Here is a 24630-nt window from a genome sequence, read left to right as displayed (position 1 = left end):
TTAGTACAAAATATACCAGGAAACAGAGCAGGTGCTAGGAGAGATGCAAAGAGTAATCAGACAGATCCTATGATCAAAGGACTTACAGTTGAATAAGAGATAATAGATAAACATAACCATAACACAAAGTAGAAAGTACTATAAGACAATGGCCAATAAAGAAGCATCAAGGAGAATTATTTATTTTAATTTAATTTAAATTTAAATTTAAGTTTTATTTATGAGAGAGAGAAAGAGAAGGTGCAAGTGAGCGAGGGGCAGAGAGAATCCCACGCAGGCTCCACACTGAGAATGGGGCTGGAGCTCACGCGTTTGTAGGGCTCCAACTAACGAACTGTGAAATCATGACCTGAGCTGAAATCAGCCTCTTAACCAACTGAGCCACTCCAAGGAGAATACGTATTTTTATTTTTTCAACGTTTTTTATTTTATTTTTGGGACAGAGAGAGACAGAGCATGAACGGGGGAGGGGCAGAGAGAGAGGGAGACACAAAATCGGAAACAGGCTCCAGGCTCCAAGCCATCAGCCCAGAGCCTGATGCGGGGCTCGAACTCACGGACCGCGAGATCGTGACCTGGCTGAAGTCGGACGCTTAACCGACTGCGCCACCCAGGCGCCCCGAGAATACATATTTTTAAAAACTATATTCCATGAAGGCAAGAATAAGAAGAGAAGTAGGGGTGATTTCATTAGAAATCTGACAATGAGAAATGGCCTTGAAATAATGGGTAGAGTATTCCATTTAGAGAGACCAGGATAAACAAAACACATGAGAAGATAGGTTAGGTTCACACCATAGGAAGCACCAAGCTCAAGGCCTGACACATAGCATTCTGTTCAATTATTTACTAAATTAAACTGAAAGGCCCTGGTTGATAGAATAATTACTTCATTTGGGAGGCAAAGCAGAATCACAGAAACTTTTTGAGAAGGAAGAACCTAACTACCTCTAGAGAAGATTAATCTGGTAGCAGTGTGGATGACAACTGGACAGTGGAGCAACTAGAGCCAAAAAAAAAAAAAAAAAAAAAAAAAAAAAGGAGTTAGGTTGTTATTAGGCAAATGTCCATGTTAGAACTGCTGAAGAGTCTGAACTAGGAAATGGTGATAAGTTGGATTTGAGAATAAAACCTCTCTATTCTATGAGTAATACTAAATTACATATTTATGTAATATATTTATAGGAAAGCTTTTCATAGTACAAAAAATTATCTAGAAAATAAGTAAGGATCATATATATAACCTGGGAATTTTTTCTCCACTTAACAGAAAAGATATTGAGTATTTTAAAATTTGGAAATACATCTCTAAACCTATTCTACCTGGAAGATTTTCTAGATGGCAAGACATCCACTGAACTTTGAGGTATTAGCTACTGAGTCTCCTCTAGAAACGAATGTTTGGTTGAGCAAAGCACTACTGATAAATTAGCAGACTAGCAAATGCAAAATCTAGCAAAGTAGAATTAAATTACTAGCTGTCAAATTCCTGACACTGAATGTTCAAAAAAGATGGCGGGGGGGGGGGGTGCGGTGTACACATAGAAATGCATGATGTGGGAGCGGGGAGGAAGGGTAGTACTCACTTCTGATCTTCTTAATTCATTAAAACTATAATTTTCCTAAGAATAGCTTCAACATAGCCAGGCAGTTACTACCCTTTAAGTGAATTGATCTCAAAAGTATGTTTGAGATGAAAAAAATAAAAAAAGTTTCTAGATCACTTAGATATTAGGATTCACTTTCCAGTGAAAGACATATTTAAATAATATATGTAGATAGTAATTTGATTCTAGGCCCTTTACTGCCCATAATACCAAACCCCATCCATACATCACTTGGGAGTGAGGAATAAAGAGGAAATCTGAAAAGGAGACTATGAGTTTAAAATAGGTAAATTTTTTTCTTAAATGCTCAAAGCAAATTAAATAGGTGACAGTTACATGGTATTGTGGGAAAGGTACTCACTAACCCAGGACTCAGAATACATAATACCTAGGTTTTGTCCAAACCCTGTTATTAGCTAGCATGGGGCCCACTTACCTTATCTATAAAAAGAAGGGTTTGGACTAGATGACTTCTAGAGTCCCTTCCAATTCAGAAAACTTACTCCATCCACCCAGTCATCATATACTCACCCACCCCTCCACCCAGGCAAATATCTACATGTTAAACCCTCTATTAGATACAATAAAAACATGATTTCTCTGCTCTTACAGAGTTCTGTAGCCCAATCACCCATTTCTAAATACTTGTTCCTGTATTTAGATTTTTACACCCATTAATGTTAGTCCTGCACCAGTCACACATTATACTTTTCACCAGGTGTCTCTCTCAGTTTAGCCACTTTATTTCCCTATTTACTATTCAAACCCTGTATATCATTTAAATTCAGCTCAAAGCCACTTCTAAATAGAAATTAAAAGTTCCTTCCTTTGGGCTCCAAAAGCTTTCGATACGCCCCTATTATGATAATATTTTATTTCATTTGGCCTGATACTAAACATTTCTGACTCCCCATTAGAAAATCCCTAAGAGGCTTATTTATCTCATTATCACAGTGAAGTCTGGCATTCATAGGTCAGTTGAATAAAAGGCTCTTTCTGGACACTTAAAAGTTAGACTTGAGAGTACCAACTCTCTGGTATGTCTACTTTTCCATCCTATGAAACTAACTGAATTTGTGCCCACAGTAAAAATATCCCATTAAAACCACTCAAGAATAATAGCCATGTTTTTCCCCTTACAAAAAGATAGGAAGAAGGGGAAAAAAGATTAAAAGAGTTAAAGCAGCAGGGAAAAGGTGAAAGAAAAAAGAAGTACATATATGTACGAAAGAGAAGTACGTGAACAAAAGAAATTCAATATCAAAGATCACAAGTTGCAAGAAATGTGACTACAGCTATGCACTTAACTCTGGTGAAACCGCCACCAGCACACGCTCTAAATGTTTTTACCATGCCTTGCAAGTTTTGGTTACATAGTTCTGGACAGCCTCAATGATCGGTGATAAAGTTTCTTCAGAAATTTGGAGGTATCGTAAAAGTAATTCAGAACCAAGTTTAGTGAATAATGAGAATAATACTATTTTGGCTTGAAAATTATTTCCTATAGAGGACATGACCAATGATTTAAGGCATATTTCTCATTTCACAAATACCCTCAGATGTCTACCAAATGAACTCAAATGAATAGTTTTGAGAAATTTAGTATGAAGAATACTACCGAAGTCAACAACAACAAAAAAAACACAATATTTTCTCTAAGTGTTTACCTAGCTAGTAATCACTTAATAGTATAACTACATACAAGACAATTTGAACTTTCTCCTTAAGGTTTTGATGCCTTTTCTTGGTATTGTATCATAAACATCTTATTTTATCATTAGTTACTGATTTCTTCAGACTCGTTTCCTTAGAATATCAGAATATCAGGTATTTCCATGTATACACATCATGAAACGTGGACTACAACTGTCCCCAAAATGTGTTTCATAATAAAAGAGATATGCAGCTCACATTCTAATTTCTTTTTAGAACAAGTATAATTTATTTAATTTAAATGTAAAAACATCATCAGATAAGTACTTCTTTGGACAAATACAATTTCAATACTGTTCATCATTGAGTCAAATGTGACTATTTCATACCACTTATATAATTATGAATATTTCTTTGACCTTCATTAAACTTTATTCTGCTGGGGAAAAACTCTTGTTCTTTCAACAAATCAAGTTTGTTTTCTTAACTAAAAACAAAACAAAATCCACTAATTCTTGCACCTACATGAAATAACCCACATATTTATTTACCACAGAGAACTCAGAGGAATAGTTTACTTTGAAAGTATTGCTGTTAGAAGTTATAAATGCCGTACATTTTCTTTACTTCCATAAGATTTTTGTCAACATGGCACATGCGACTATAAAGAAAATTCATTTTATTTAAATATACAAATAATTTAAATAGGGTTTAAAAAACTTAGGAATGAGCAGCCATTCACTCAGAAGCTAATAACTAAAGTCAAAGATATAGAGTAAATCGATTTCTATAAAGCACTTTAAATATAATAATTAAGAGGAGTGGAAACAATCCAAATGTCCATTGACAGATGAATAGATAAACAAGATGTGGTTTATAAACTCACCATTAAAAAGAAAAATTCTGACATGTGCTACAACATGGAAGAACCCTGAAGACATTATGCTTAGTACACTAAACCTGCTACAAAACAACAAATAATGTATGATTCCACTTCTATGGGGTACCTAGTGAGGTCAAATTCATAGAGACAGAAAACAGAATGGTGGTTGTCAGGGAACTGAGGGAAGGAGAGAATGAGAAATTATTGCTTAATGGGTATGGACTTTTAGTTTGGGAAAATTTAAAAAGTTCTGGAGATGGACAGATGGTGACAATTACACAATGTGAATGCAATCAGTGCCAAAGACCCACATTCCTAAAAATCATTAAAATGGCAAACTTTATATTATGTACATTTTCTCAGAATAAAAAGTAATAAATACGGTGAAATAGGTAAAGAGGATTAAGAACACACTTATTGTATGGCACAAAAACAGACACTCAGATCAATGGAACAGAATAGAGAACCCAGAAATGGACGAATGGCCAACTAATCTTTGACAAAGCAGGAAAGAATATCCAATAGAATAAAGACAGCCTCTTCAGCAAGTGGTGCTGGGAAACCTGGACAGTGACATGCAGAAAAATGAACCTGGACCACTTTCTTACACCATACACAAAAATAAACTCAAAATGGATGAAACACCTAAATGTAAGACAGATAGTCATCAAAATCCTGAGGGGAAAGCAGGCAAAAACCTCTTTGATCTTGGCCGCAGCAACCTCTTAATACATCTCCAAAGGCAAGGGAAACAAAAGCAAAAATGAACTGTTGGGACCTCATAAAAATAAAAACTTCTGCACAGAGAAGGAAACAATCAGCAAAATTAAAAGGCAACTGACAGAATGGGAGAAGATATCTGCAAACCACATATCAGATAAAGGGTTAGTATCCAAAATCTATAAAGAACTTATCAAACTCAACACCCAAAAAACCAATAATCCAGTGAAGAAATGGGCAAAAGACATGAATAGGCACTTCTCTAAAGAAGACATCCAGATGGCCAACTGTCACATGAAAAAATGCTCAACATCACTCATCATCAAGGAAATATAAATCAAAACCAAATGAGATAACCACCTCACACCTGTCAGAATGGCTAACATTAACAACTCAGGAAACAACAGATGTTGCTGAGGGTGCAGAGACAGAGGATCTCTTTTGCACTGCTGGTGGGAATGCAAGCTGGTGCAGCTGCTCTGGAAAACCGTATGGAGGTTCCTGAAAAAATTAAAAACAGAACTATCCTATGACCCAGCATTACTAGGTATTTATCTAAGGGACACAGGTACGCTGTTCTGAAGGGGCACATGCACCCCAACGTTTATAGCAGCACTATCAACAATAGCCAAAGTATGGAAAGAGCCCAAATGTCCATTGATGGTTGAATGGATAAAGATGTGGTATATATATACAATGGAGTATTACTTGGCAATCAAAAAGAATGAAATCTTGCCATTTACAACTATGCTTACGCTAAGCGAAATTAGTCAGAGAGGAACAAATATCATATGACTTCACTCATATGAGGACTTTAAGACAGATGAACACAAGGGAAGGGAAGCAAAAATAATATAAAGACAAGGAGGGGGACAAAACATGAGAGACTCTTAAATATAGAGAACAGAGGATTGCTGGAGGGAGGGGTTGTGGGGGGGGATGGGCTGGATGGGTAAGGGGCATTAAGGAATCTACTCCTGAAATCATTGTTGCACTATATGCTAACTAATTTGGATGTAAATTAAAAAAATAAAAAATAAATTAAAAAAAAAGAATACACTTACTGTAATGAGTACTAAGTAATTTACAGAATTGCTGAATCCTATATCGGACACCTAAAACTAATGTAACACTGTATGTTCATTATATTGGGATTAAAAACAGATAAATAAACGTTGCTATTAAAAAAACCAGGAAATTAAATCAAAAGCAAAATCAGATATGCCTAGAAGTCTGTTGAACCTCCACCTTCATTAGGGTTAACTGTAAAGGACAGATTATCGATAAAGCTTTGAAACATTACAAAAACAGAATAAGAGCAAATTCCCCCCACTGGTAAAGATTTCACCATACTGGGTAGAACACCAGGATTAAAAAAGGTGCCTGAGTGGACACTGAACACTCTTTGTATGGTACCTAAAAATCCATTTAATTTTATCATTTTCCAATGAATTATGTAGTGAGCCTAACATAGGAGATGGAGATGGGAATAGAGAAGAGAATCAATTATTTCTCTGAAATCCCAAGACAGTTGTGGCAAGTCATGATTGTGGGCACTGGTCCAAAGATTATGTACTAGGATTTAAACTGCCTAGTTATTTGAATTACTCACAAATTTAGTAAATATTTATTTACTTAATATGTGTCATGTACTACATTAGGTTATTTATGGATAAAATAAATTCCTAATTCTCAAAAATCCATTAGGGTCAAACACATAGTAAAACCTGCATAAAAAAGCAATCACAATTTCAAAAATCTAAGTTTCTAAAATAATTTTATCCATTCTTGCAAATGCCAAAATGTAGTATATATGTAGAAGTATTTAAGCCACTACCAAACACTCAATGAATAGAAAATTTTATGTTATAATTGTGTCCCTATGTCCCTCTGCGATCAAAAATATTTCTCTTTTAGCTGAGTACACACATATAATACATGTGTATATTTAAACTTTATGTACAAATATGTATTTCAGGAATTAGTGCTTAAAAACCACCTTTAAAACATTTTTTCTCATCATGTCACTTAGTTATGTTAATATGTAATACTTACTGAGCTGCTCCTTCCCTGAGAAGATTATCATTATTAAGCAGTAACCGAACATCTGCAAAACAAGTATTATGTATTATATTATTGTTTCCATAAGTTTGAAATTTCTATATAATGAATGCAGATTACTTTAGTCATGTATCAACACTCCCCACTCTTCTCTTACCCCTAACATGTAAGCAAGATCAAAACTTCACTCTGATGACCAAAATAACCATAAAAACATACCATCATATTATTTTTTAAAAGATACTGGTTAGGAATAAGATAATTAAATAAAAATACAGATTTCCAGGGATGCCTGGATGGCTTGGTTGGGTAAGTGTCCAAATCTTGATCTCAGCTCAGGTCTTGATCTCATAGTTGTGAGTTCAAGTCCTGTGTTGGGTTCTGCACTGGACGTGAAGCCTACTTAAAATAAAAAAAAAAAAAAAAAAAAAAAAATACAGATTTCCCCTATCTGAAAGTTCACTCTGAGCCACTTGGCTTTTAACTGTTTTTACTAACTGAATGGAATCCAAGGAGGATTTTCATTTTTACCAAATTGTAATTGTCTCTCCACTTTACGCCATTTCAGTTTACGAAAGATTTCACATAATGCTCTACTTTCAGATAGCAGGTGAAACCTGTACATGTTATTTTATACCTTTAATAGCCAATGTAGGCACACTGTAATTTCCAAAGAAAGTGGAGATAAGCTCCACCAAAAAGATGGTCTGGTAAGATCTGCAGAAAATACACGCATCTCAGTTTGATAACACCAGCATGAGTTTCAAATGAATCTGCTCCACAGAAAAGGGGATTAAGCAAGAAACAGCTTGTGAACAGAACACAGATGTAGACATTTCTGTCCTAAGACAGCTCATATTCAAACAACAGATGAAAGCATTTAGTTCAATATGGATAACTGCTTTATTTGATTTAGCAATCTTTTTTTTTAATTTTATTTTTTATTTTTTAAAATTTACATCCAAATTAGCATATAGTGAAGCAATCTCACTTTGGTTATTGATTCTTAATTCTGTTCTAATTTTAGACTCAATTATTATGTAGACATTTGCCCACTCATCATTAAAACATAACTTTAAAAATAATACTTTTATTGGAAAATCCAAGCACTTTGTAAAATAATAAGGAAAAAAATCGCATAATCTCACCAAAAAAAAACCCCAAAAAACAAAAAACAAATCTATTCTAATCTTGTTATATTTTCTTTATTTCCCTACACACTTGGCTATTTCACACAGTTGCTATCATAAAGTACATACCACAATGTTACCCTAATCTTTTCATTAAATGAAAATAACACAACTAACCTAAGTATCTTCCATTAAGTAACTGATTAAATATAATATAAGCACACTATATAGTTCTTATAAACAGTGTAAAATTGAGCAGCCATTAAAAATAATGTAGATGTGAAAAAAATGTAGATGTGTATTTATCAACATGAAATACATCCATAACATGATAAACAGGAAGGGGAAAATTCAGCATGTATAGTATTATCTTATTAATGTAATGTTATATATCTGTGTCTACACTAAGTGATATTAAGTATTTCATTCAAATGCTGGAGAATGAGAGGGTAGAATTCTGGGTCATTTTTAGGTTCATTTTTATATTTTGGACATTTTAGAATGTCTATGGATCATTTTTACATAAATCATAAAGCTAATCCAAAAGAAAAAATACTGACTATTCATATGCCTCTTTTCAGTAGCAGGCCCTCATTTAAAAAAAAAAAAAAATCTCTTTCACTAACCACTAAAATAATACTAATTTGATTTCTAAGTTAACTTATTTTAAACAATAGAAGCTACTGCCTAAAAATTATTTTAAAAAATACAGACATTTAAAATTATAGTTACTTCTGTCTCACAAAGCAAACTGAGGAGTTCTATTTGATAAATATGATGCTTTCATGTTCAATACTGAAAACATAATTATTAACAGTGGTACTGCATGGTAGTATATCTTTTCCAGTTCTAAATGTGAAAAAAAATTTTAAAGCAACATCTATTTGATCCAGTTAGCTTTACACTGGAAAAAAAAGTCCTGCTTTTATCATAAGGAAAGTACAGAAGAAAAAATAGAAAAAATTGAATAAAATCTACTCTTACAGAAAGGATTAGGCTGTGGTTCCAAGCCAGGCAACACACTGGACCCATGAAGTGGTGAGTACGAGGCTTAAAAAAAAAAAGAGCACCAGCCCAGATCTACCAAATCAGTATCTGACAATGAAGACCAGAAATTTATGTTTCAATGATTTTAGCAACACCAGACTAAGAAATAGTATTTGGTAGCCACTAAACTAACAAGATTTTATGACTTGGCAATTCTAAAATTTGTCACTTCTTTTGGAATTATCATACTGGTGTTATCAAAAAAAAATAGCAATGAAAATAATCAAATTCATGACATTTTTCCCTCAAATATTTAATTCCTTTTTAATTCTAAAATACTTCTTATTTAAAACCTCTATAATATACTATGTCCTACTTTTATTCCATAGCTCACTCTCCACCCCAAGCCTACTGAATGGTTTATCCTTAATGCCTCAACACAAAACTTACCAACGTCAATTTCCAATGAGACTTAGAAAAGCAATTTCTAGGACTCATACATTCTTTTAGGACCTTTCTGATTAACAAATCTGTAGGGCATTTATTCAAGGTAAGAACATTAAGTGAAAAACTTTCTATGAATTGTACAAGAGAATGGGGGCCACTGACTTTAGTGTAGTTTCACCATTATCAATTTAAGTTATATGCCAACTTTTGAACCTAAGGAAAGTAGAGGCTAACATCTTAAAACAGAAGTTAAACCCTACAGGAAGCAGAAATATTTCTGAATTCTCTCCCAAGTTCCCAATCCACTACTTGAGATTTTAGTTATCTTAAAAAGAATACAGAATACAGTATAGACTTGCCATTCTTTCTCTAAGTGTAGCTCAGTGGTTAAATTTTTAAGTGCATAAAAATTACCATATGTAATTGTATGCATTAAATTATGTATTATTATAGTTTTTGGATGATTTAAGGGATTTTCAATTTTTGCCTCATTTTTTGACTTTCAAACCTGATCTTTTTTGAGGTGAGATTCCATTATATCTTATACTATGAATGAAAATTAGTGATTAAACTTCTTTAAAAACATGTTTACATAGTTTACTCTGGAATAGAATGTTTTTAAATTAAAATTAAGAATCCTGGGCAAATTAGTTTAATTTAAGACAGTGAAGTCCAAATATATTTAAATACATATGGTAACTTATTCTTAAAATTGCTTAAGAAAAGTTTTGTAAGATCACTACAGGCCATTTTCCTGGTGACTTTTTCAACCATGTCATTCTTATTGTTAAAAAGGAGCTATTGTTACAGTTTTAATAGTAACCAGGACTGTTTAACAGTTTAAACTTTTGCTATGGGTGTATAATCATAAAAATGTTTGCCACTGTGGTTTAAAGAAGGGCATGCTAGGGGCGCCTGGGTGGCGCAGTCGGTTAAGCGTCCGACTTCAGCCAGGTCACGATCTCGCGGTCCGTGAGTTTGAGCCCCGCATCAGGCTCTGGGCTGATGGCTCGGAGCCTGGAGCCTGTTTCCGATTCTGTGTCTCCCTCTCTCTCTGCCCCTCCCCCGTTCATGCTCTGTCTCTCTCTGTCCCAAAAATAAATAAAAAACGTTGAAAAAAAAAATTTTTTTTAAATAAAAAAAAAAAAAAAAAAGAAGGGCATGCTGTGAACTAATTTACAAGATATAAATTAAATAGTTTTTACATGTGCTCTCATCTTCTGAACATGGTAAAACGATGCTTTTTTCCTCTGTTTGTTCTGGCTGTTCATATTATTCTAGTAGGTTTTTAATTTTTTTTTTTTGATGTTATTTATTTTTGAGAGAAAGAGAGACAGAGCACAAGCGGGGGAAGGTCAGAGAGAGAGGGAGACACAGAATCTGAAGCAGGCTCCAGGTTCTGAGCTGCCAGCACAGAGTCCGATGCAGGGCTCAAACCCATGAACTGCAAGATCATGACCTGAGCAGAAGTCAGATGCTCAACTGAGCCACCCAGGCGCCCCAGTTTTTCTTTAAAAGAAATACAAAACTGCATTTCACAATTTCAAAAAAGTAGTTAAAATTTTGTCTTTTTAAAAAATTAATATTACTCTCTTAAGGTTAACTTACTCAAACATAATTATCATATATATCATAAGTATATTCTAACCATTATGAAATCCAGATTGACAAAAATTTTCATTGTAATTCAGAAAGCACATATTTTTCTACATACCCCACCCCACACACACCAGTTTTGTTATTTTGGTTATACAATGTATTCTTAAAAAAAAAAAAAAAGAGTGCTTGATATATCAAGCCTTAGTGTTATGAATTAAACACTCACCATTAAACACCTCATTAAATTCTCCAGGAGGGGCATGAATAATGAATTTTGCTGCTATACGCACCTAAAATAGAAATGAAGATATAAGTGGTCCATGGCATAGGCCTCTGCTAAAATAACCAAAAAACACACACACACACACAAAATTATACTATTTCAAAGTTCTACTGAAAATGGCTTAAAAATTTTTTTTAGATAGTGACTCTTCTTCAAACAAACTTTATTACTGTTTCAATTATTTAATATAATCACAATGTACAGGCTAAATGCAGATAAAATACATATTTAACGCATTTAAGGATTCAAAGCTACCTACCATATAAACATTTTCTTATAAGCAAATTCTTCTTTTAAAATAAAATGGAAAAAAGTATCAATCAAGAAAAGTTGTATGTGTGAAGAAATAAGATGCATTTAGGTACAATAAAGAAAATAGATATACTATATTTATGTTTCTGTAAAATCACAAATTAGTAAAAAAATATATAAAAGAAGAGGGGAAGAAAGGTCTAAATTCAAAATGTTTTTAACAGACCTGACTGAAGACATTTCATAAATAAAGCAAAACTTTGTATTTGCAATAAACATGATTATTTAAAATAAAAAACCCTGAAGAATCTAAAACAATAATAATTTACATGTAAATTTAACAAAACATCTGCAGGACTAGTGTACTGAACACTACACAAAATACTAATGACAGAAATGAAAGAAGAGCTAAATAAATGGAGAGATATGTTCATGGATTGGAAGACCCAATAATGTGAAGATTACAATTTTTCCCAAACTAGTCTATAGATTCAATGGAGGCCCAATCAAAATCAAATCAGGATTTTTCTCTTCTTTTTAATGTTTTTTTTTTTTTTTGAGAGAGAGAGAGAGAGAGAGAGAGAGAGAACAAGTGGGGGAGGGGCAGAGAGAGGGAGACAGAATCTGAAGCAGGCTCCAGGCTCCCAGCTGTCAGCACAGAGTCTGATGCGGGCCTCAAACTCACGAACTGCGAGATCATGACCTGAGCCAAAGTTGGATGCTTAATGGACTGAGCCACCCAAATTCCCCAAAGCAGGATTTTTCTGATACATATCAACAAGCTGATTCTAACACTGATATGTTTTATGTGTTATTACTTTTCTATGCATAAAGAATGTAATGAATGCCAATTTTGGCCATGTATTAAGACACCCCTCTCCAAATGCAAGAAAAATTAAAAAAAGCCACTGTGATGTCCAAAATAACCACAAACACATACACATGGTATTAAAAATAGATTTTGGCTAAGAAATGAGAGGATAGGGGCACCTGGGTGGCTCAGTCAGTTAAGCATCTGACTTCAGCTCAGGTCATGATATCCCTCCCGGTTTGTGAGTTTGACCCCTGTGTCAGGCAGGCTCTGTGCTGACAGCTCAGAGCCTGGAGCCTGCTTTGGATTCTGTGTCTCCCTCTGGCCCTCCCCCCCCCCCCCCACGCCGGCTTGTGCTGTTTCTTTCTCTCTCAAAAATAAACATTAAAAAACATTAAAAAATAAATAAATAAATAAAAGGATAAAATGTTATTTCACACCCTTAATAGTAAATGCAAAGTAGTAAAGACAAATGAACTAGAACAGCCAAAATAACTTTGAAAAAGGAACAAAGTTGGAGAATGCACACTACCTGATTTCAAGACTTACCAATGGATCTGAACTAAGAGTCCAAAAATATATACCTATATATATATATATGTGTATATATATATATATGTATGTTATATGTATGACCAAACAACTGTGATAAAGGTGCAAAGACAATTCAATCAAGAAAGAATTTGTTTTCAACAAATGGTATTTAAATAATTAGATACCCGTGAGCAAAAACATGAACGTCAACCTAAACTTCACACCTTATAAAAAAATTACATCAAAATGGATCACAGCTCTAAATGTAAAACATGGAATTAAAAAAAAATAAAAGAAACAGAAGATCTTCATGACCTAGGGTTAGGCAAAACATTCTTAGACATGATACTGAAACCATGATCCATTAAAAAAAAAAAGACTGATAAAGTGGACTCCACCGAAATTAAACCTTTTGATCAGTTAGAGACACTGTTAAGAGAAGGAAAAGACAAGCTACAAACCGGAGAAAATATTAGCAAATCACATATCTGACAAAGGACCTGTATCCAGAATATAAGTTCTCAAAACTCAACAGAAAGAAAATAGTAAGCAAAAGACTTGGGCACTTCACTGCATAGGATATACAGAAGACAAATAAATGCACAAAAGGATGTGTAACATCCTAAGTCATTAGGGAAACGAATACTGGAATCATGAAACACTACTACATACCTAACAGAATGGCTAAAATAAAAAAGACTGCTTATACCAAGTACTGGTGAGCATGCAGAGCTAGAACTCTAATACATGGTTGTGGCAATGCGAAATTTTACCAAGCAGCCTGGAAATCAGTTCGGCAATTTCTTATAAAGCACACACCACAAAACAATCTCACTTCCAGGTGAGAAATGCAAACCTATGTCCATACAAAAATCTACTCACAAATGCTCAAAACCAAAACCCAAAAGTCCACAAATGAGTGAATGTATAAATAAAAGATGGTGTTTCTACACAATGGAATACTACTATGTTTTGTGTTTTCAAAATTATTTTCTTCTAAATGTTTAAAATTACTATTAAAACCAAAAACCAAAATATAAAAAATAATTTTAAAACAGGCAGTGCATGCTAAACATACATTGAAATCTATTATGTTTATGTAAATGTCTTAACTTCTTAATTTTCTTCATTGTATAGCTGCTCTGCACCCGCCGCCCCCTCCACTAAGATAAGGAGCTGTTAGCATTAAAAACGAAGTCTTAATCATTACTAAAGGCAACAAATAAAAATTGTGGTAACTTGCTGATGAACTTATCAATATTTTTCAAAAACATTTAGAATTTTGAGGTAATTGTTTTTCACAGCCCTAATGACTTATAAAACTGGCAAAATTAAAGTACTAATAGCAAGCAGTATACATATAGCATATTTACTAATTGCTAAGTTGTTGAGCTTTAAAATTTTAAGTTGTTTCAAAAAAAGGCATATACCATTCAGAGTTTTAATCAGTTCTACTTAGAGTTTTTACCAAGAAAGCAAAAATGATCTAAATTTTTTTTCCCTACAGACTTATTTGCCTTTGTCATTGCACTAAATGTATGCACTTAGTACACAGTGACCAAAAAGTTAACAACTGCTCACAATACCTAAAGTGAATGGTGGATTAAAAGAAGTACCATTAAGGGTTGGAAGGTCATAGGAGCTGTCTGAGAACCCAAAACACAACTTGGATTATACCAGCTATGCCTGGAGTTTTGTAATCTGGTCTTTGTGAATTTCACCAACTAAGAAGAATGTGATTTTTTGGATTTCTCAGGTGATAAAGGAAAGGAAATACATCCGCCACGGTAAATGCTTAATTGTCTTCTAAAAAATTGTTCAATCATCAAGGTATCTTTTAAGCACAGTTATAGACTCAACATGTCCTTACATCCATCTTTCTTAGCTGACATTTTTTTTAATTTTTAAAACTATTCTAGACCACTTCTAAATCCAAGAAAAGAAAAAGGTCATACAAGAGTTCTCAAGAGTAGAATGAATTCCTGAAAATAATAAAAAACATATTTCCTCAAAGGTTTTCTAATACATATGGAGCTTTACTCTATTTACCCCTGGGAATATTATAGCTTTCCTGGAAGAGCCCAGTAAATTATTAGATACATTCCCAGGCCCTCTGCTAAATCTTCTGCATTACCCACCATCTTCTTCCATGTATTATTTGAAATCAAGTCCTTCTAAATTGGAGTCGGATGCAATAAAGAGTTATTTCATTGTATTTCTAAACTGCAATTCTAGATTGGTAGGGGTGGGGGACTTGGGAGGCTTTTTTGGGGAGGAAGGTTTGGCTAGATGGAAGATTAACTCTTATCTGTGTTAGTCACTGGCATCTGACAGGCATACTTCGTAACAACTGTACCAAGAAGGATAGTTTTAAAAAGTTAACCCTACTAATGTAGAGCTTAATGCATTAACCTGAGCTAAAAGCTGAAACAGCTATATTTTTCCTTTTCTTGTTCTTGGATCCAAATAATATTTTGTGTAAAATGTATACAAAAAGATAAACATAACATAGAAAGTATATTCCATTCCTTTGTGCTTCTGGTAAAAGAACAGATAACAACATATGACTATAAAGTTACTTATATAGAAAATAGCGTATTCAAAATAATATCCAAAATGTCAGAATACATTTGTCCTGCAAAAAAAATAAATAAAAAAATAACTTCTGCCCATCAACTGAGATAATACAAAAGTATTACTGTCAAAAATTTTTTTGTACGTTGTTTTTCTTATGAGCTTTCTTTCTTCCTTTAAAAGAAATTCCACAATTCAAACAACAAATTAAGTAATGATAGTAATGGGTAGTAACTCACAGAATAAAATAGGAATCTATGAGTCTACACTGACACAAAGAAATGAATGAACAAGGGAAAGCTCCTCATTACAACAGATTTCAACTAATGAATGTAGAAGGAATGACTGAATTATAAAAATCACCTTGGATGACCACTGCAATAACTGTTGCATGCAAAAATCAATAGATGCTAAAATTTGTGGGTAAAAGTATGATAAAATGACAACAGGACATTTACATGGTCTGAAAAGTATCTTTCCAAATACTTAATTATATACTTACATTGAGGAAACCTGCCACACACCACCTTTACCAAATGATCACAGTTATAGGTAAGAGGAAAAACTGGTATCATGTGCCTCCTAATAGCATATACTGAGGACATAATATCTCTTACAGCCAAAAATTCATAGGCTGAATCTAATCATGAGGAAACAAACCAAAATTGAGGTGCAGTCTACAAAACAGTCTGTACTCTTCAAGTGTGAAGGTCACAGAAGACAGATAATGCTGAGAAATTGTTCCAAATTAAGGAGACATTACAGTAAAATTCAATGTGATCTTAGATTGGATCCTGGATCAGCAACTGGTGAAATATAAATAGGGTCTGTAGATTAGAAAATAGTATTGTATCAATGTTTAATTTCTTGATTTTGATAACTGCACTGTAGTTATATAAGAGAAAGCCCTAAACAGTCAAGTACTTAGTGGGAAAAAAATTTCTCCTCTACTCTGAGGTTGTGGGGATTTCCTCCCATATATATATATATTTTTACTTTAAAATTTTGCTCTTTGCATTTAGGTCTTTACTCCACTAGGGACTGATTTTTGTGTATGATATGGGATGGAGATCCATTTTTTTTTTATTACACTGTCATATGGATAAATAAAACAACCTAATGTTATTTGTTAAAATGTACATCTTTTCCCCGGTGAAGCAACACAAAAGAAGAAGAAAGTATCTTACATATGCACCATATTTTAAAAATATGGGTTACTCCCTTATTTCAGTCACAGATATGAAAAACTTGTCACATGCTTTAATAAATTCCAAGTACTTCTAAAATGTGTCTGATGAATTTAGGAGTCATTATTCAGGTAGTAATTACAAAAATATAATTTCCTCAAGGAATTTCTGAATATTCAATAATATCAGAAGGCAATAGTAAGAGATGCTGTCCTGTTATTATGGAGACACTGGTTAACAGTAAGAAAATATCACATAAGTGATGTAAAATTAAATTAAAATCCCATTTCTTCTCACAAAGAACTTGTTTTTAAAGAGTTCCAGTGGTTGTCTCTGGAAGTAATGAATAATTCATTTTTATACATAAAAATTCTAGCATGGTTGTTTAGACATTGCTGTAATTCACAATGAGCCACTGTGTCCTAAGTTAAACAAATTTGGGTTAGAGGATTCTAATAACCTGAGTTCTAATTAAGATATGACCCTATCTACCATTTTTGTTTGTTTACAATAATTTAAAACAACTCATGATTCTGGAGACTCAAAAACAATTTGTTATAGCTTAGACCTTATAAAAACAAGGTGAATGGGTACTTGTTTGATGTTTCACCTATGGCTGAACGTATTTAATTTCACTTCAAATTTTCATTAAACATCTACACAAATTTTGTTTGAGGAGGGCTCTAATTGTTTAATACAGATTTTCAAATGACAAAAAACTTGTTGTATAACCCATCAAAATGACTTACCTTCAGGAGTTTTCTCTTGTGACCCAGCAATCTCATAAGGTATTTACACAAGAGAAATGAATGCATATGTCCACAAAAAGACCGGAACGTTCATAGCAGCCTTATTCATAATAATCCCAAATGCCCATCAAGAGGAAAATGGATAAATAAACCGGGGTACTAATGCAAGCAACACCATGAATAAATCTCAAAATCAAGTTAAGTGGAAACAAGCCAGATACACACAAAAAATACACACTGTGTGATTCCATTTTCATGACATCCAAAATCAGGGAAAACTAATCTTTGGTGACAAAAGTTAAAGCATGGTTGGGCAAAGGGTGCAGGGATTGATTAGAAAGAAGCATGAGTGAACTTTTTTGGTGATGGAAAATATTCTTTAAGTGAATGGTGGTTGCATATAAATTGTGAAAATTTGGGGCGCCTGGGTGGCTCAGTCTGTTAAACTCACTCTTGATTTTGGCTGTCATGATCTCATGATTTGTGAGATCCAACACCATGTCAGGCACTGCGCTGACAGCATGGAGCCTCCTTGCTATTCTCTCTCACCCCCTCTGCATCACCCACATGCATGTGTGCGCTCCCTCTCAAAAACATACAAAATAAACTTTTTAAAAAACCGAAAATTTCTGAAGCGAACATTTAAGACTTGTACATTTTATGGCAGGTAAGCTATATCTCAACTAAAAAAATTTTAAATTTCTTATACATATGGTAGTATTATCTTATTTTTTTAATGTATGTATAAAATGTTAACGTTAAAACTTAGTAACCAGACATAAAGATGGCCAACAGACACATGAAAAGATTCTCATCGTTAATTGTCCTCAAGGAATGCAAATCAAAACTACAATGAGATATTACTTCACACCTGTTAGAATAGCTAAAATCAACAAGACAAGAAACAACAGGTATTGATGAGGATATGGAGAAAAAGGAACTCTCCTGCAGTGCTGGAGGGAATGCAAACTGGTACAGCCACTGTGGAAAGAAAGCAGCACAGAGGTTTCTCAAAAAGTTAAAAATAGAAGTACCCTATGAACCAGCAATCGCACTACTGGGTATTTACCCAAGGAATCCAAAACCATTAATTCAAAGGGATGCGTGCACCCCTATGTTTAAAGCAGCATTATTTACAATAACCAAGATATGAAAGCGGCCCAAGTGTCCATCAAACAATGAATGGATAAACAAGATGTGGCATATATATATAATGGAATATAAAAAAGAATGAAATCTTGCCATTTGCAGCAACATGGACACAGCTAGAGAGTATCACACTAAGTGAAATAAGTCAAGTCAGAGAAAGACAAATACCATGAGTGCATTCATATGTGGACTTTAAGAAACAAAACAAACGAACAAAGGGATTAAAAAAAAAAAAGAGTACGAGACAAACCAAAAAAACAGACTCTTAACTATAAAGAACAAACTGATGGTTACCAGTGTGGAGGGGTGTAAAACAGGTGATGGAGATTAAGGAGCACACATGTCATGACCTTCACCGGGTGATTAAAATAAAAACTTAGGGGCAACTGGCTGGCTAGGTCAATGGAGCGTGTGACTCTTGATCCTGGAGTTGTGGGGTTCAAGCCCCACGTTGGGTATAGAGATTACTTAAAAAATAAATAAGATCTAAAAAAAAAAAAAAAAACCATGTAAAAACACTCTTAGTAACCATGATAATACTATTTGCTTACTTTCTAATTAAGAGTCAAACACTGAACATTGATTTTTATTGCTACAGTACACAAAATCCAACATTTTGTTTGCTTTATCTGAAGTAGGCTCCACACCCAACATGGGGTTTGAGCTCAAGTCCCCTAGACCAAGAGTTGCATGCTCAACTGACTAAGCCAGCCAGGTGCCCCTAACATTTTGCTTTTTTAATAGAAAATACAGTAAAAAAAAAAAAAAAAAAAAAAAAAAGAAGGTAAAATTTTAAAGAAACAAAAGTTAAGAACCTTAGGCTTTCATTCTGAATTACAGAGTCTAATATGTTGGCATTAATCTATACCACCTAGGGAATCTGTCTCCATCTCCTTAAAAAATACTGGGACATTCTCGCTTAAATTGATGGTCAGATAATGTCTTTAGTCATTTCCTTTATCAGTGCACAATTCATTAAGCAGGTAATCTCAATGCTCATACTGAATAAACTGAAGTCATCTTTCTAAGAAATTCCACAGTAATGAAATGTCTACATTTGAACTCTACATAGATTTCATCAACTAGCTTCTGTTTGCAGGGAAGACTCAAATGATAAGGATTGTTGAAGTAGGACATCTTAGGGAAGAGGGTAGACCAAGTAAACAATACAGGGTAAAATAAGTCAAAATCTTAACACTTCAGTTCTAAGTCACTGCACCAAACTATACAAATGTTATAGCTGTATCCGACATCTCACAGGCAAATATGTTAGAATTTATTCTCAAAAAATCCTATTAAAATCTCCTATTGAACTTACTTAAAAAAAAAAAAAAAAAAAAGCTAACTTTCCATCTCTTATGCTTCCAAAACCCTCACTGTTTAGCACTGATTTCGTTTGGAAGAAAAAAAAATTCAGAGGGAAAAGAAAAAGAAAATCAGAGAGGGAATACTGTATCTGAGTGCTTAGAATGAATGGTGCCTGGCAGATAGCAGGCTCTCAAATATTTGTTGAATCACCAAACATTCAATCTCCTTTCAAGGCAGGATTCCTGCTGCCTCTGCCCTATACTCTGCACTCAGTAGATAGTTGAACAAATGTATAAGCAAGAATAAACTCTCATTTACTGAGAACAGTCAGGAAATACAGTATTTCAATAAGACAAAAATTTTAAGTTATCACTAGTACAATTTTACAGAGACTTAATTTTCAAATAAATTACAGTGAAAACCACAAAAACTTATGCTAATATAAAGAAGCTGTATAGTGTATCTCTCTGGAGCCAGACTAACCAGGCTGGATTTTCATCTCCACTACTCATTAGCTATGTAAACTTGGGTAAATAAGTAATATTAGCTATCATTCACAGTAACAGTAGTAGACAATAAGTATACTTGTATTAGTATAACTCTAGGTTTTTTAAATTATTATTCATTTTTTGAGAGAGGGAGTGTGTGTGCAAACAGTGGAGGGGCAGAGAGAGGGGGACAGAGGATCCAAAGCAGAGAGCCTGATGCTGGGCTCGAACTCATGAACCGCGCGATCATGACCTGAGTCGAAGTCAGACGCTTAACCAAATGAGCCACTTAGGCACCTTGATATAGCTCTAGTTTTCTTAAAAATAGCCCTGGAACACAGACATTTTCATGTTACATGTTAGTTTCTTTGTGCCCTACAGTGATACAAAGGTGGCATATGCCCAGGCATTTCTGTGTTCTTTGTAATGCATTCACTTCCACACACTGACATCCTTTCTCCTCACTTGGAAATCATTCTTTCCCTATTTGACTCTGCTCATCCCAAAAACCAGGAGAAAAAGCTGGTTTCCTAGCTGCATGGTGGGAATGTGAAAGATCTAGACTTTTATCTAAGACAAATGATCTGTACACAAGTTTTTTTTTAACTTCTATAAACTCCCACTTTTTAAAAAGTTTATTTATTTTGAGGGGAGGAGGGGCAGAGAGAGGGAGAGAGAGAGGGAAATCCCAAGCAGGCTTCCTGCTGTCAGCACAGAGCTGGACACTGACAAAGGGGCTTGACGTGGGGCTCAATTTAACGAACCATGAGATCATGACCTGAACCTAAAACCAAGAGACAAACTAACCAATTGAGCCACCCAGGTGCCCCTCTAAACTTCCATTTTTTACAGGGAAATCAAGGGGATGAAATATACCATTATTTCTTAACCTGTTGAAACTCCTACCTCTGTTAGGTAAAATAAAATGTTATCTACAATTACTCTCTGAGACTGCTGTTACTACTTTTAATTTATGAAAGAAAACAGAGGTCCAGAATTGGGATGTGAACGAAGTTTTGAAATACACTCCAAGGCTTTTCACAGAGCTACCTCCCAGAACAGCATCACTTTTCTATGATGGTTCTGAAGACAGGCTGGGAACAAAAGAAAACTCTGGGCAATCTCACTTATGTCCAATACTTCCCTTATCACCACACAACAACAGCTCTCAGATCTATACATCCAACTCGTTTGTCAAGATCAAGATGCATTTTTCTAAGTATAACTTATTTACTAGAAATCTTCATTAAAATGTCTCAAAGATACTTCAGACCAGCTCACCCTAACCTACTCCTTGCTATTCTTTTAAAATTACTAGCACCACCTAGAAATCATTCCATTTTTCCCTCTCCCTCAGTCACATGAATAGTGTCTATCTCTCTTGCTCAAATCTTTGTTCAGCATTGCTACAACAACAGTCCTGCCTCTAATCTCATATTCTTCTTCAATATTCATTTCCCATTCTACCATCAGACTGATACTTTTTTCTTTTTTTGTCTTTAATATTTATTTATTTTGAGAGAGGAGGGGAGGGGCAGAGACAGAGGGAGAGAGACAATCTCAAGCAGGCCCTATAATCTCAGCACTGTCAGAGCAGGCCTGATGTGGGGCAAGATCTCACAATGTGGGGGATCATGACCTGATCCAAAATCAAGTCAGGACACTTAACCGATCGAGGTACCCAGGTCAGGTACCAGTCAGGTACCAGTCAGGTGCCCCAGACTGATATTTTTCAATGCAAATTCTCATCATGTTTCTTCCTAAATCTAATGGCTCCCCAACTGCCAACAAAATAAAGTCCAAAGTCCTTAACATGACATATAAAGCTTCTCCATTATCTGAAGGCTATAAAATATAACTGTTAACAGCATAAATGCTAAAATCAGACTGTATGGACTTAAGACTACAGCTCTACTGCCTTCTACCTGTATGACTATAAGCAAATTAAATTCAGTTGTCTTATTTGCAGTAAATGAGATTAACACACTTAGAAAAGTGCTTGGCACAGAGTAAGCACTCAAATAATAGCTACTACCTTTTTTTACTCTGCCACTTTCTAGCTCCTACAGTCTATCCATTCTTTTTCTCATCCCACATACACACAGTACTGGAGCCCCAGCACTCCATTCAGTCTTTCGAACAGAACTCTCGGCTTTCATGCCTCTATATCACTGCATACATACGATTTGGCCATCTTTTATCTACTGTAATAAAATTGCACATAACAGAATATCTTAAACTTTGTAAAATATTAGAAGATCACCAACAAAGGTAAACTGAAAGATCAAATTATACTATTACAATTTTTTGATATATTATTTAGCACAGCATAGTAAATCCTTTTTTTTCCCCCTAATTTGAGAGAGCGTGCACTTGCAAGTGGGGGAGAGGGGCAGAGGGAGAGAGACAGAGAATCTTAAGCAGGCTCCACACTCAGCGGGGAGCCCAACATGGGACTTGATTCCATGACCCTGGGATCATGACCTGAGCTGAAACGAAGAGTCAGACGCTCAAACTGAGCCACTCAGGAGCCCCAGTAAATACTTCTGATAAAGGGTTACTACTATTAAGATCTGTGGTATAAGGCCTAAAGTTAAGGACCGATATTATGTGTGTCTTGACATCTAGGGAAAACCAGGAGGGCCTGGAATGGCCTAAGTGCAAATTCTCATCCTCTGCTCCTGCTAGTAAGGTCCCTTAGCCAGACAACCCTACTTATCACAGGGGACAGACACAGTTCCTGTTATCCCTGCTTCAGTTCCCGGCCAGCCTGGGCAATTATTCAAACAAGTTGATCACATCCTCCTGTGGGAACCAGGGATCACTCCACCCTCTTGATACTACAAAACTTGCATCCCATGGCTTTTGCTTGTTCACTCTGTTCCCAAGTGCAACTTCCAAGTGGCCCTACATTGTGTGTGGTGTCCCCTTCTCCTGGGCTGTTGAGTATATAGGATTAATACACTGCTGTTCATCTCATCTGTCCAGCGTCAAGTGTTGTGTGTTCAGCCATCCACATAACCCTAAGGCAGGAATCCCTCCCTCACAAACAGAATGAAGAATGGGGGACTTAAACAAGATTTCACTGAACTGGGAAGCTGAAATTAAGATATATAACTGGGGGCTAAGAAGCAGGAAACTCAGTTATTTAAAATATATTTTAAGCAAGCAAATAAGCCAATATATATAGTCCAAACATTAGAAGGGCATGAGAGAGATTCTTCAAAGATCCTTACTTTTATTTCAGACATAAATCTACAAGTGTGGTACCTAGTTTCCTATCCTCTAATGGAAGGGAAGACTGAAAGGTTGACAGTTACACTTACATTAAAAGAAGGGAAAACGTCTGAGCCATCCTGACAAAGGCTGCAGATAACAAAGTGCTGTTACAGGCAACAAAAAATTTACAAATAAAGTCCTGAAATTCAGGAGCTAACCAAGTGTCTTGAAAAGAGAGCTCTAAAATTCTTAGTACTCAATTTTTATTTAAGAATAACTATATACTTATAGATGAAAGCTGAAAATAATGATGTAGATTAAACATCTTCTGCAACTCTACTGAGGGATCAAGTAATTGGGATAAGTCTTGTGGATGTGGCCAGTGGAATGGAAGATGAATTAGAAACTCTGCCACAACTTTAAGGTAATATTCCTCCACTCTTTTACTGCGTGGCCTATGAAGAACTCTTTGCTAGTATCCTTATTAAATCAGTTCACTAAATAGGGAGAAATGTTCTTTGATAAAGCAAATTAGAAGACCTGAAAGTCAAATGGACTTTCTCAAAAATGAACACTAGGCCAACCTGGTACTCTTTTTTTTTTAATTTATTTTATTGTGTTTTGAATATTTATTTATTTTTGAGAAAGAGAGAGAGACAGACAGAGAGGGAGACACAGAATGTGAAGCAGACTCCAGGCTCTGAGCTGTCAGCACAGCTGTGAGATCATGACCTGCGAGATCATGACCTGAGCCAAGTCGGATGCTTACCCAACTGAGCCACTCAGGCACCCCATCAACCTGGTACTCTTTTGAGACTGGTCAACCTTCTCTGGGTCAGAATCCTCACAAATGTCTGAAGAAAGTGGACAGAATTCAGTTTTAAATGATTAAACTGTTCAGACAAGGGAAAAACAAGGATATTCATCTTTTTTTTTTTTTTTTAACGTTTATTTATTTTTGAAACAGAGAGAGACAAAGCATGAACAGG

The 24630-nt window shown here is 34.8% G+C and overlaps 1 protein-coding gene across 2 annotated transcripts in view; it reads right to left on the bottom strand.

Moving 5' to 3' along the window:
* The window catches only part of CAPZA2 (capping actin protein of muscle Z-line subunit alpha 2), a 69439-nt gene that overhangs the window by 29437 nt on the left and 15372 nt on the right, over positions 1 to 24630 (bottom strand). For both annotated transcript variants that reach the window (XR_006212147.1, XM_042970518.1), the window contains exons 2-3: positions 11314 to 11377; positions 6919 to 6970 (exon numbers count right to left, since the gene is read on the bottom strand). Coding sequence is in view for 1 of the 2 variants with exons in the window: in XM_042970518.1 (XP_042826452.1) it covers positions 6919 to 6970; positions 11314 to 11377 (116 nt within the window). In the remaining variant the exon portion in view is untranslated. The remainder of the gene's footprint in view (positions 1 to 6918; positions 6971 to 11313; positions 11378 to 24630) is intronic.

Source organism: Panthera tigris, chromosome A2, assembly GCF_018350195.1.
Source record: "Panthera tigris isolate Pti1 chromosome A2, P.tigris_Pti1_mat1.1, whole genome shotgun sequence".
Taxonomy (NCBI): Eukaryota; Metazoa; Chordata; class Mammalia; order Carnivora; family Felidae; genus Panthera; species Panthera tigris.
This window is presented reverse-complemented; position numbering and strand designations above follow the sequence as displayed.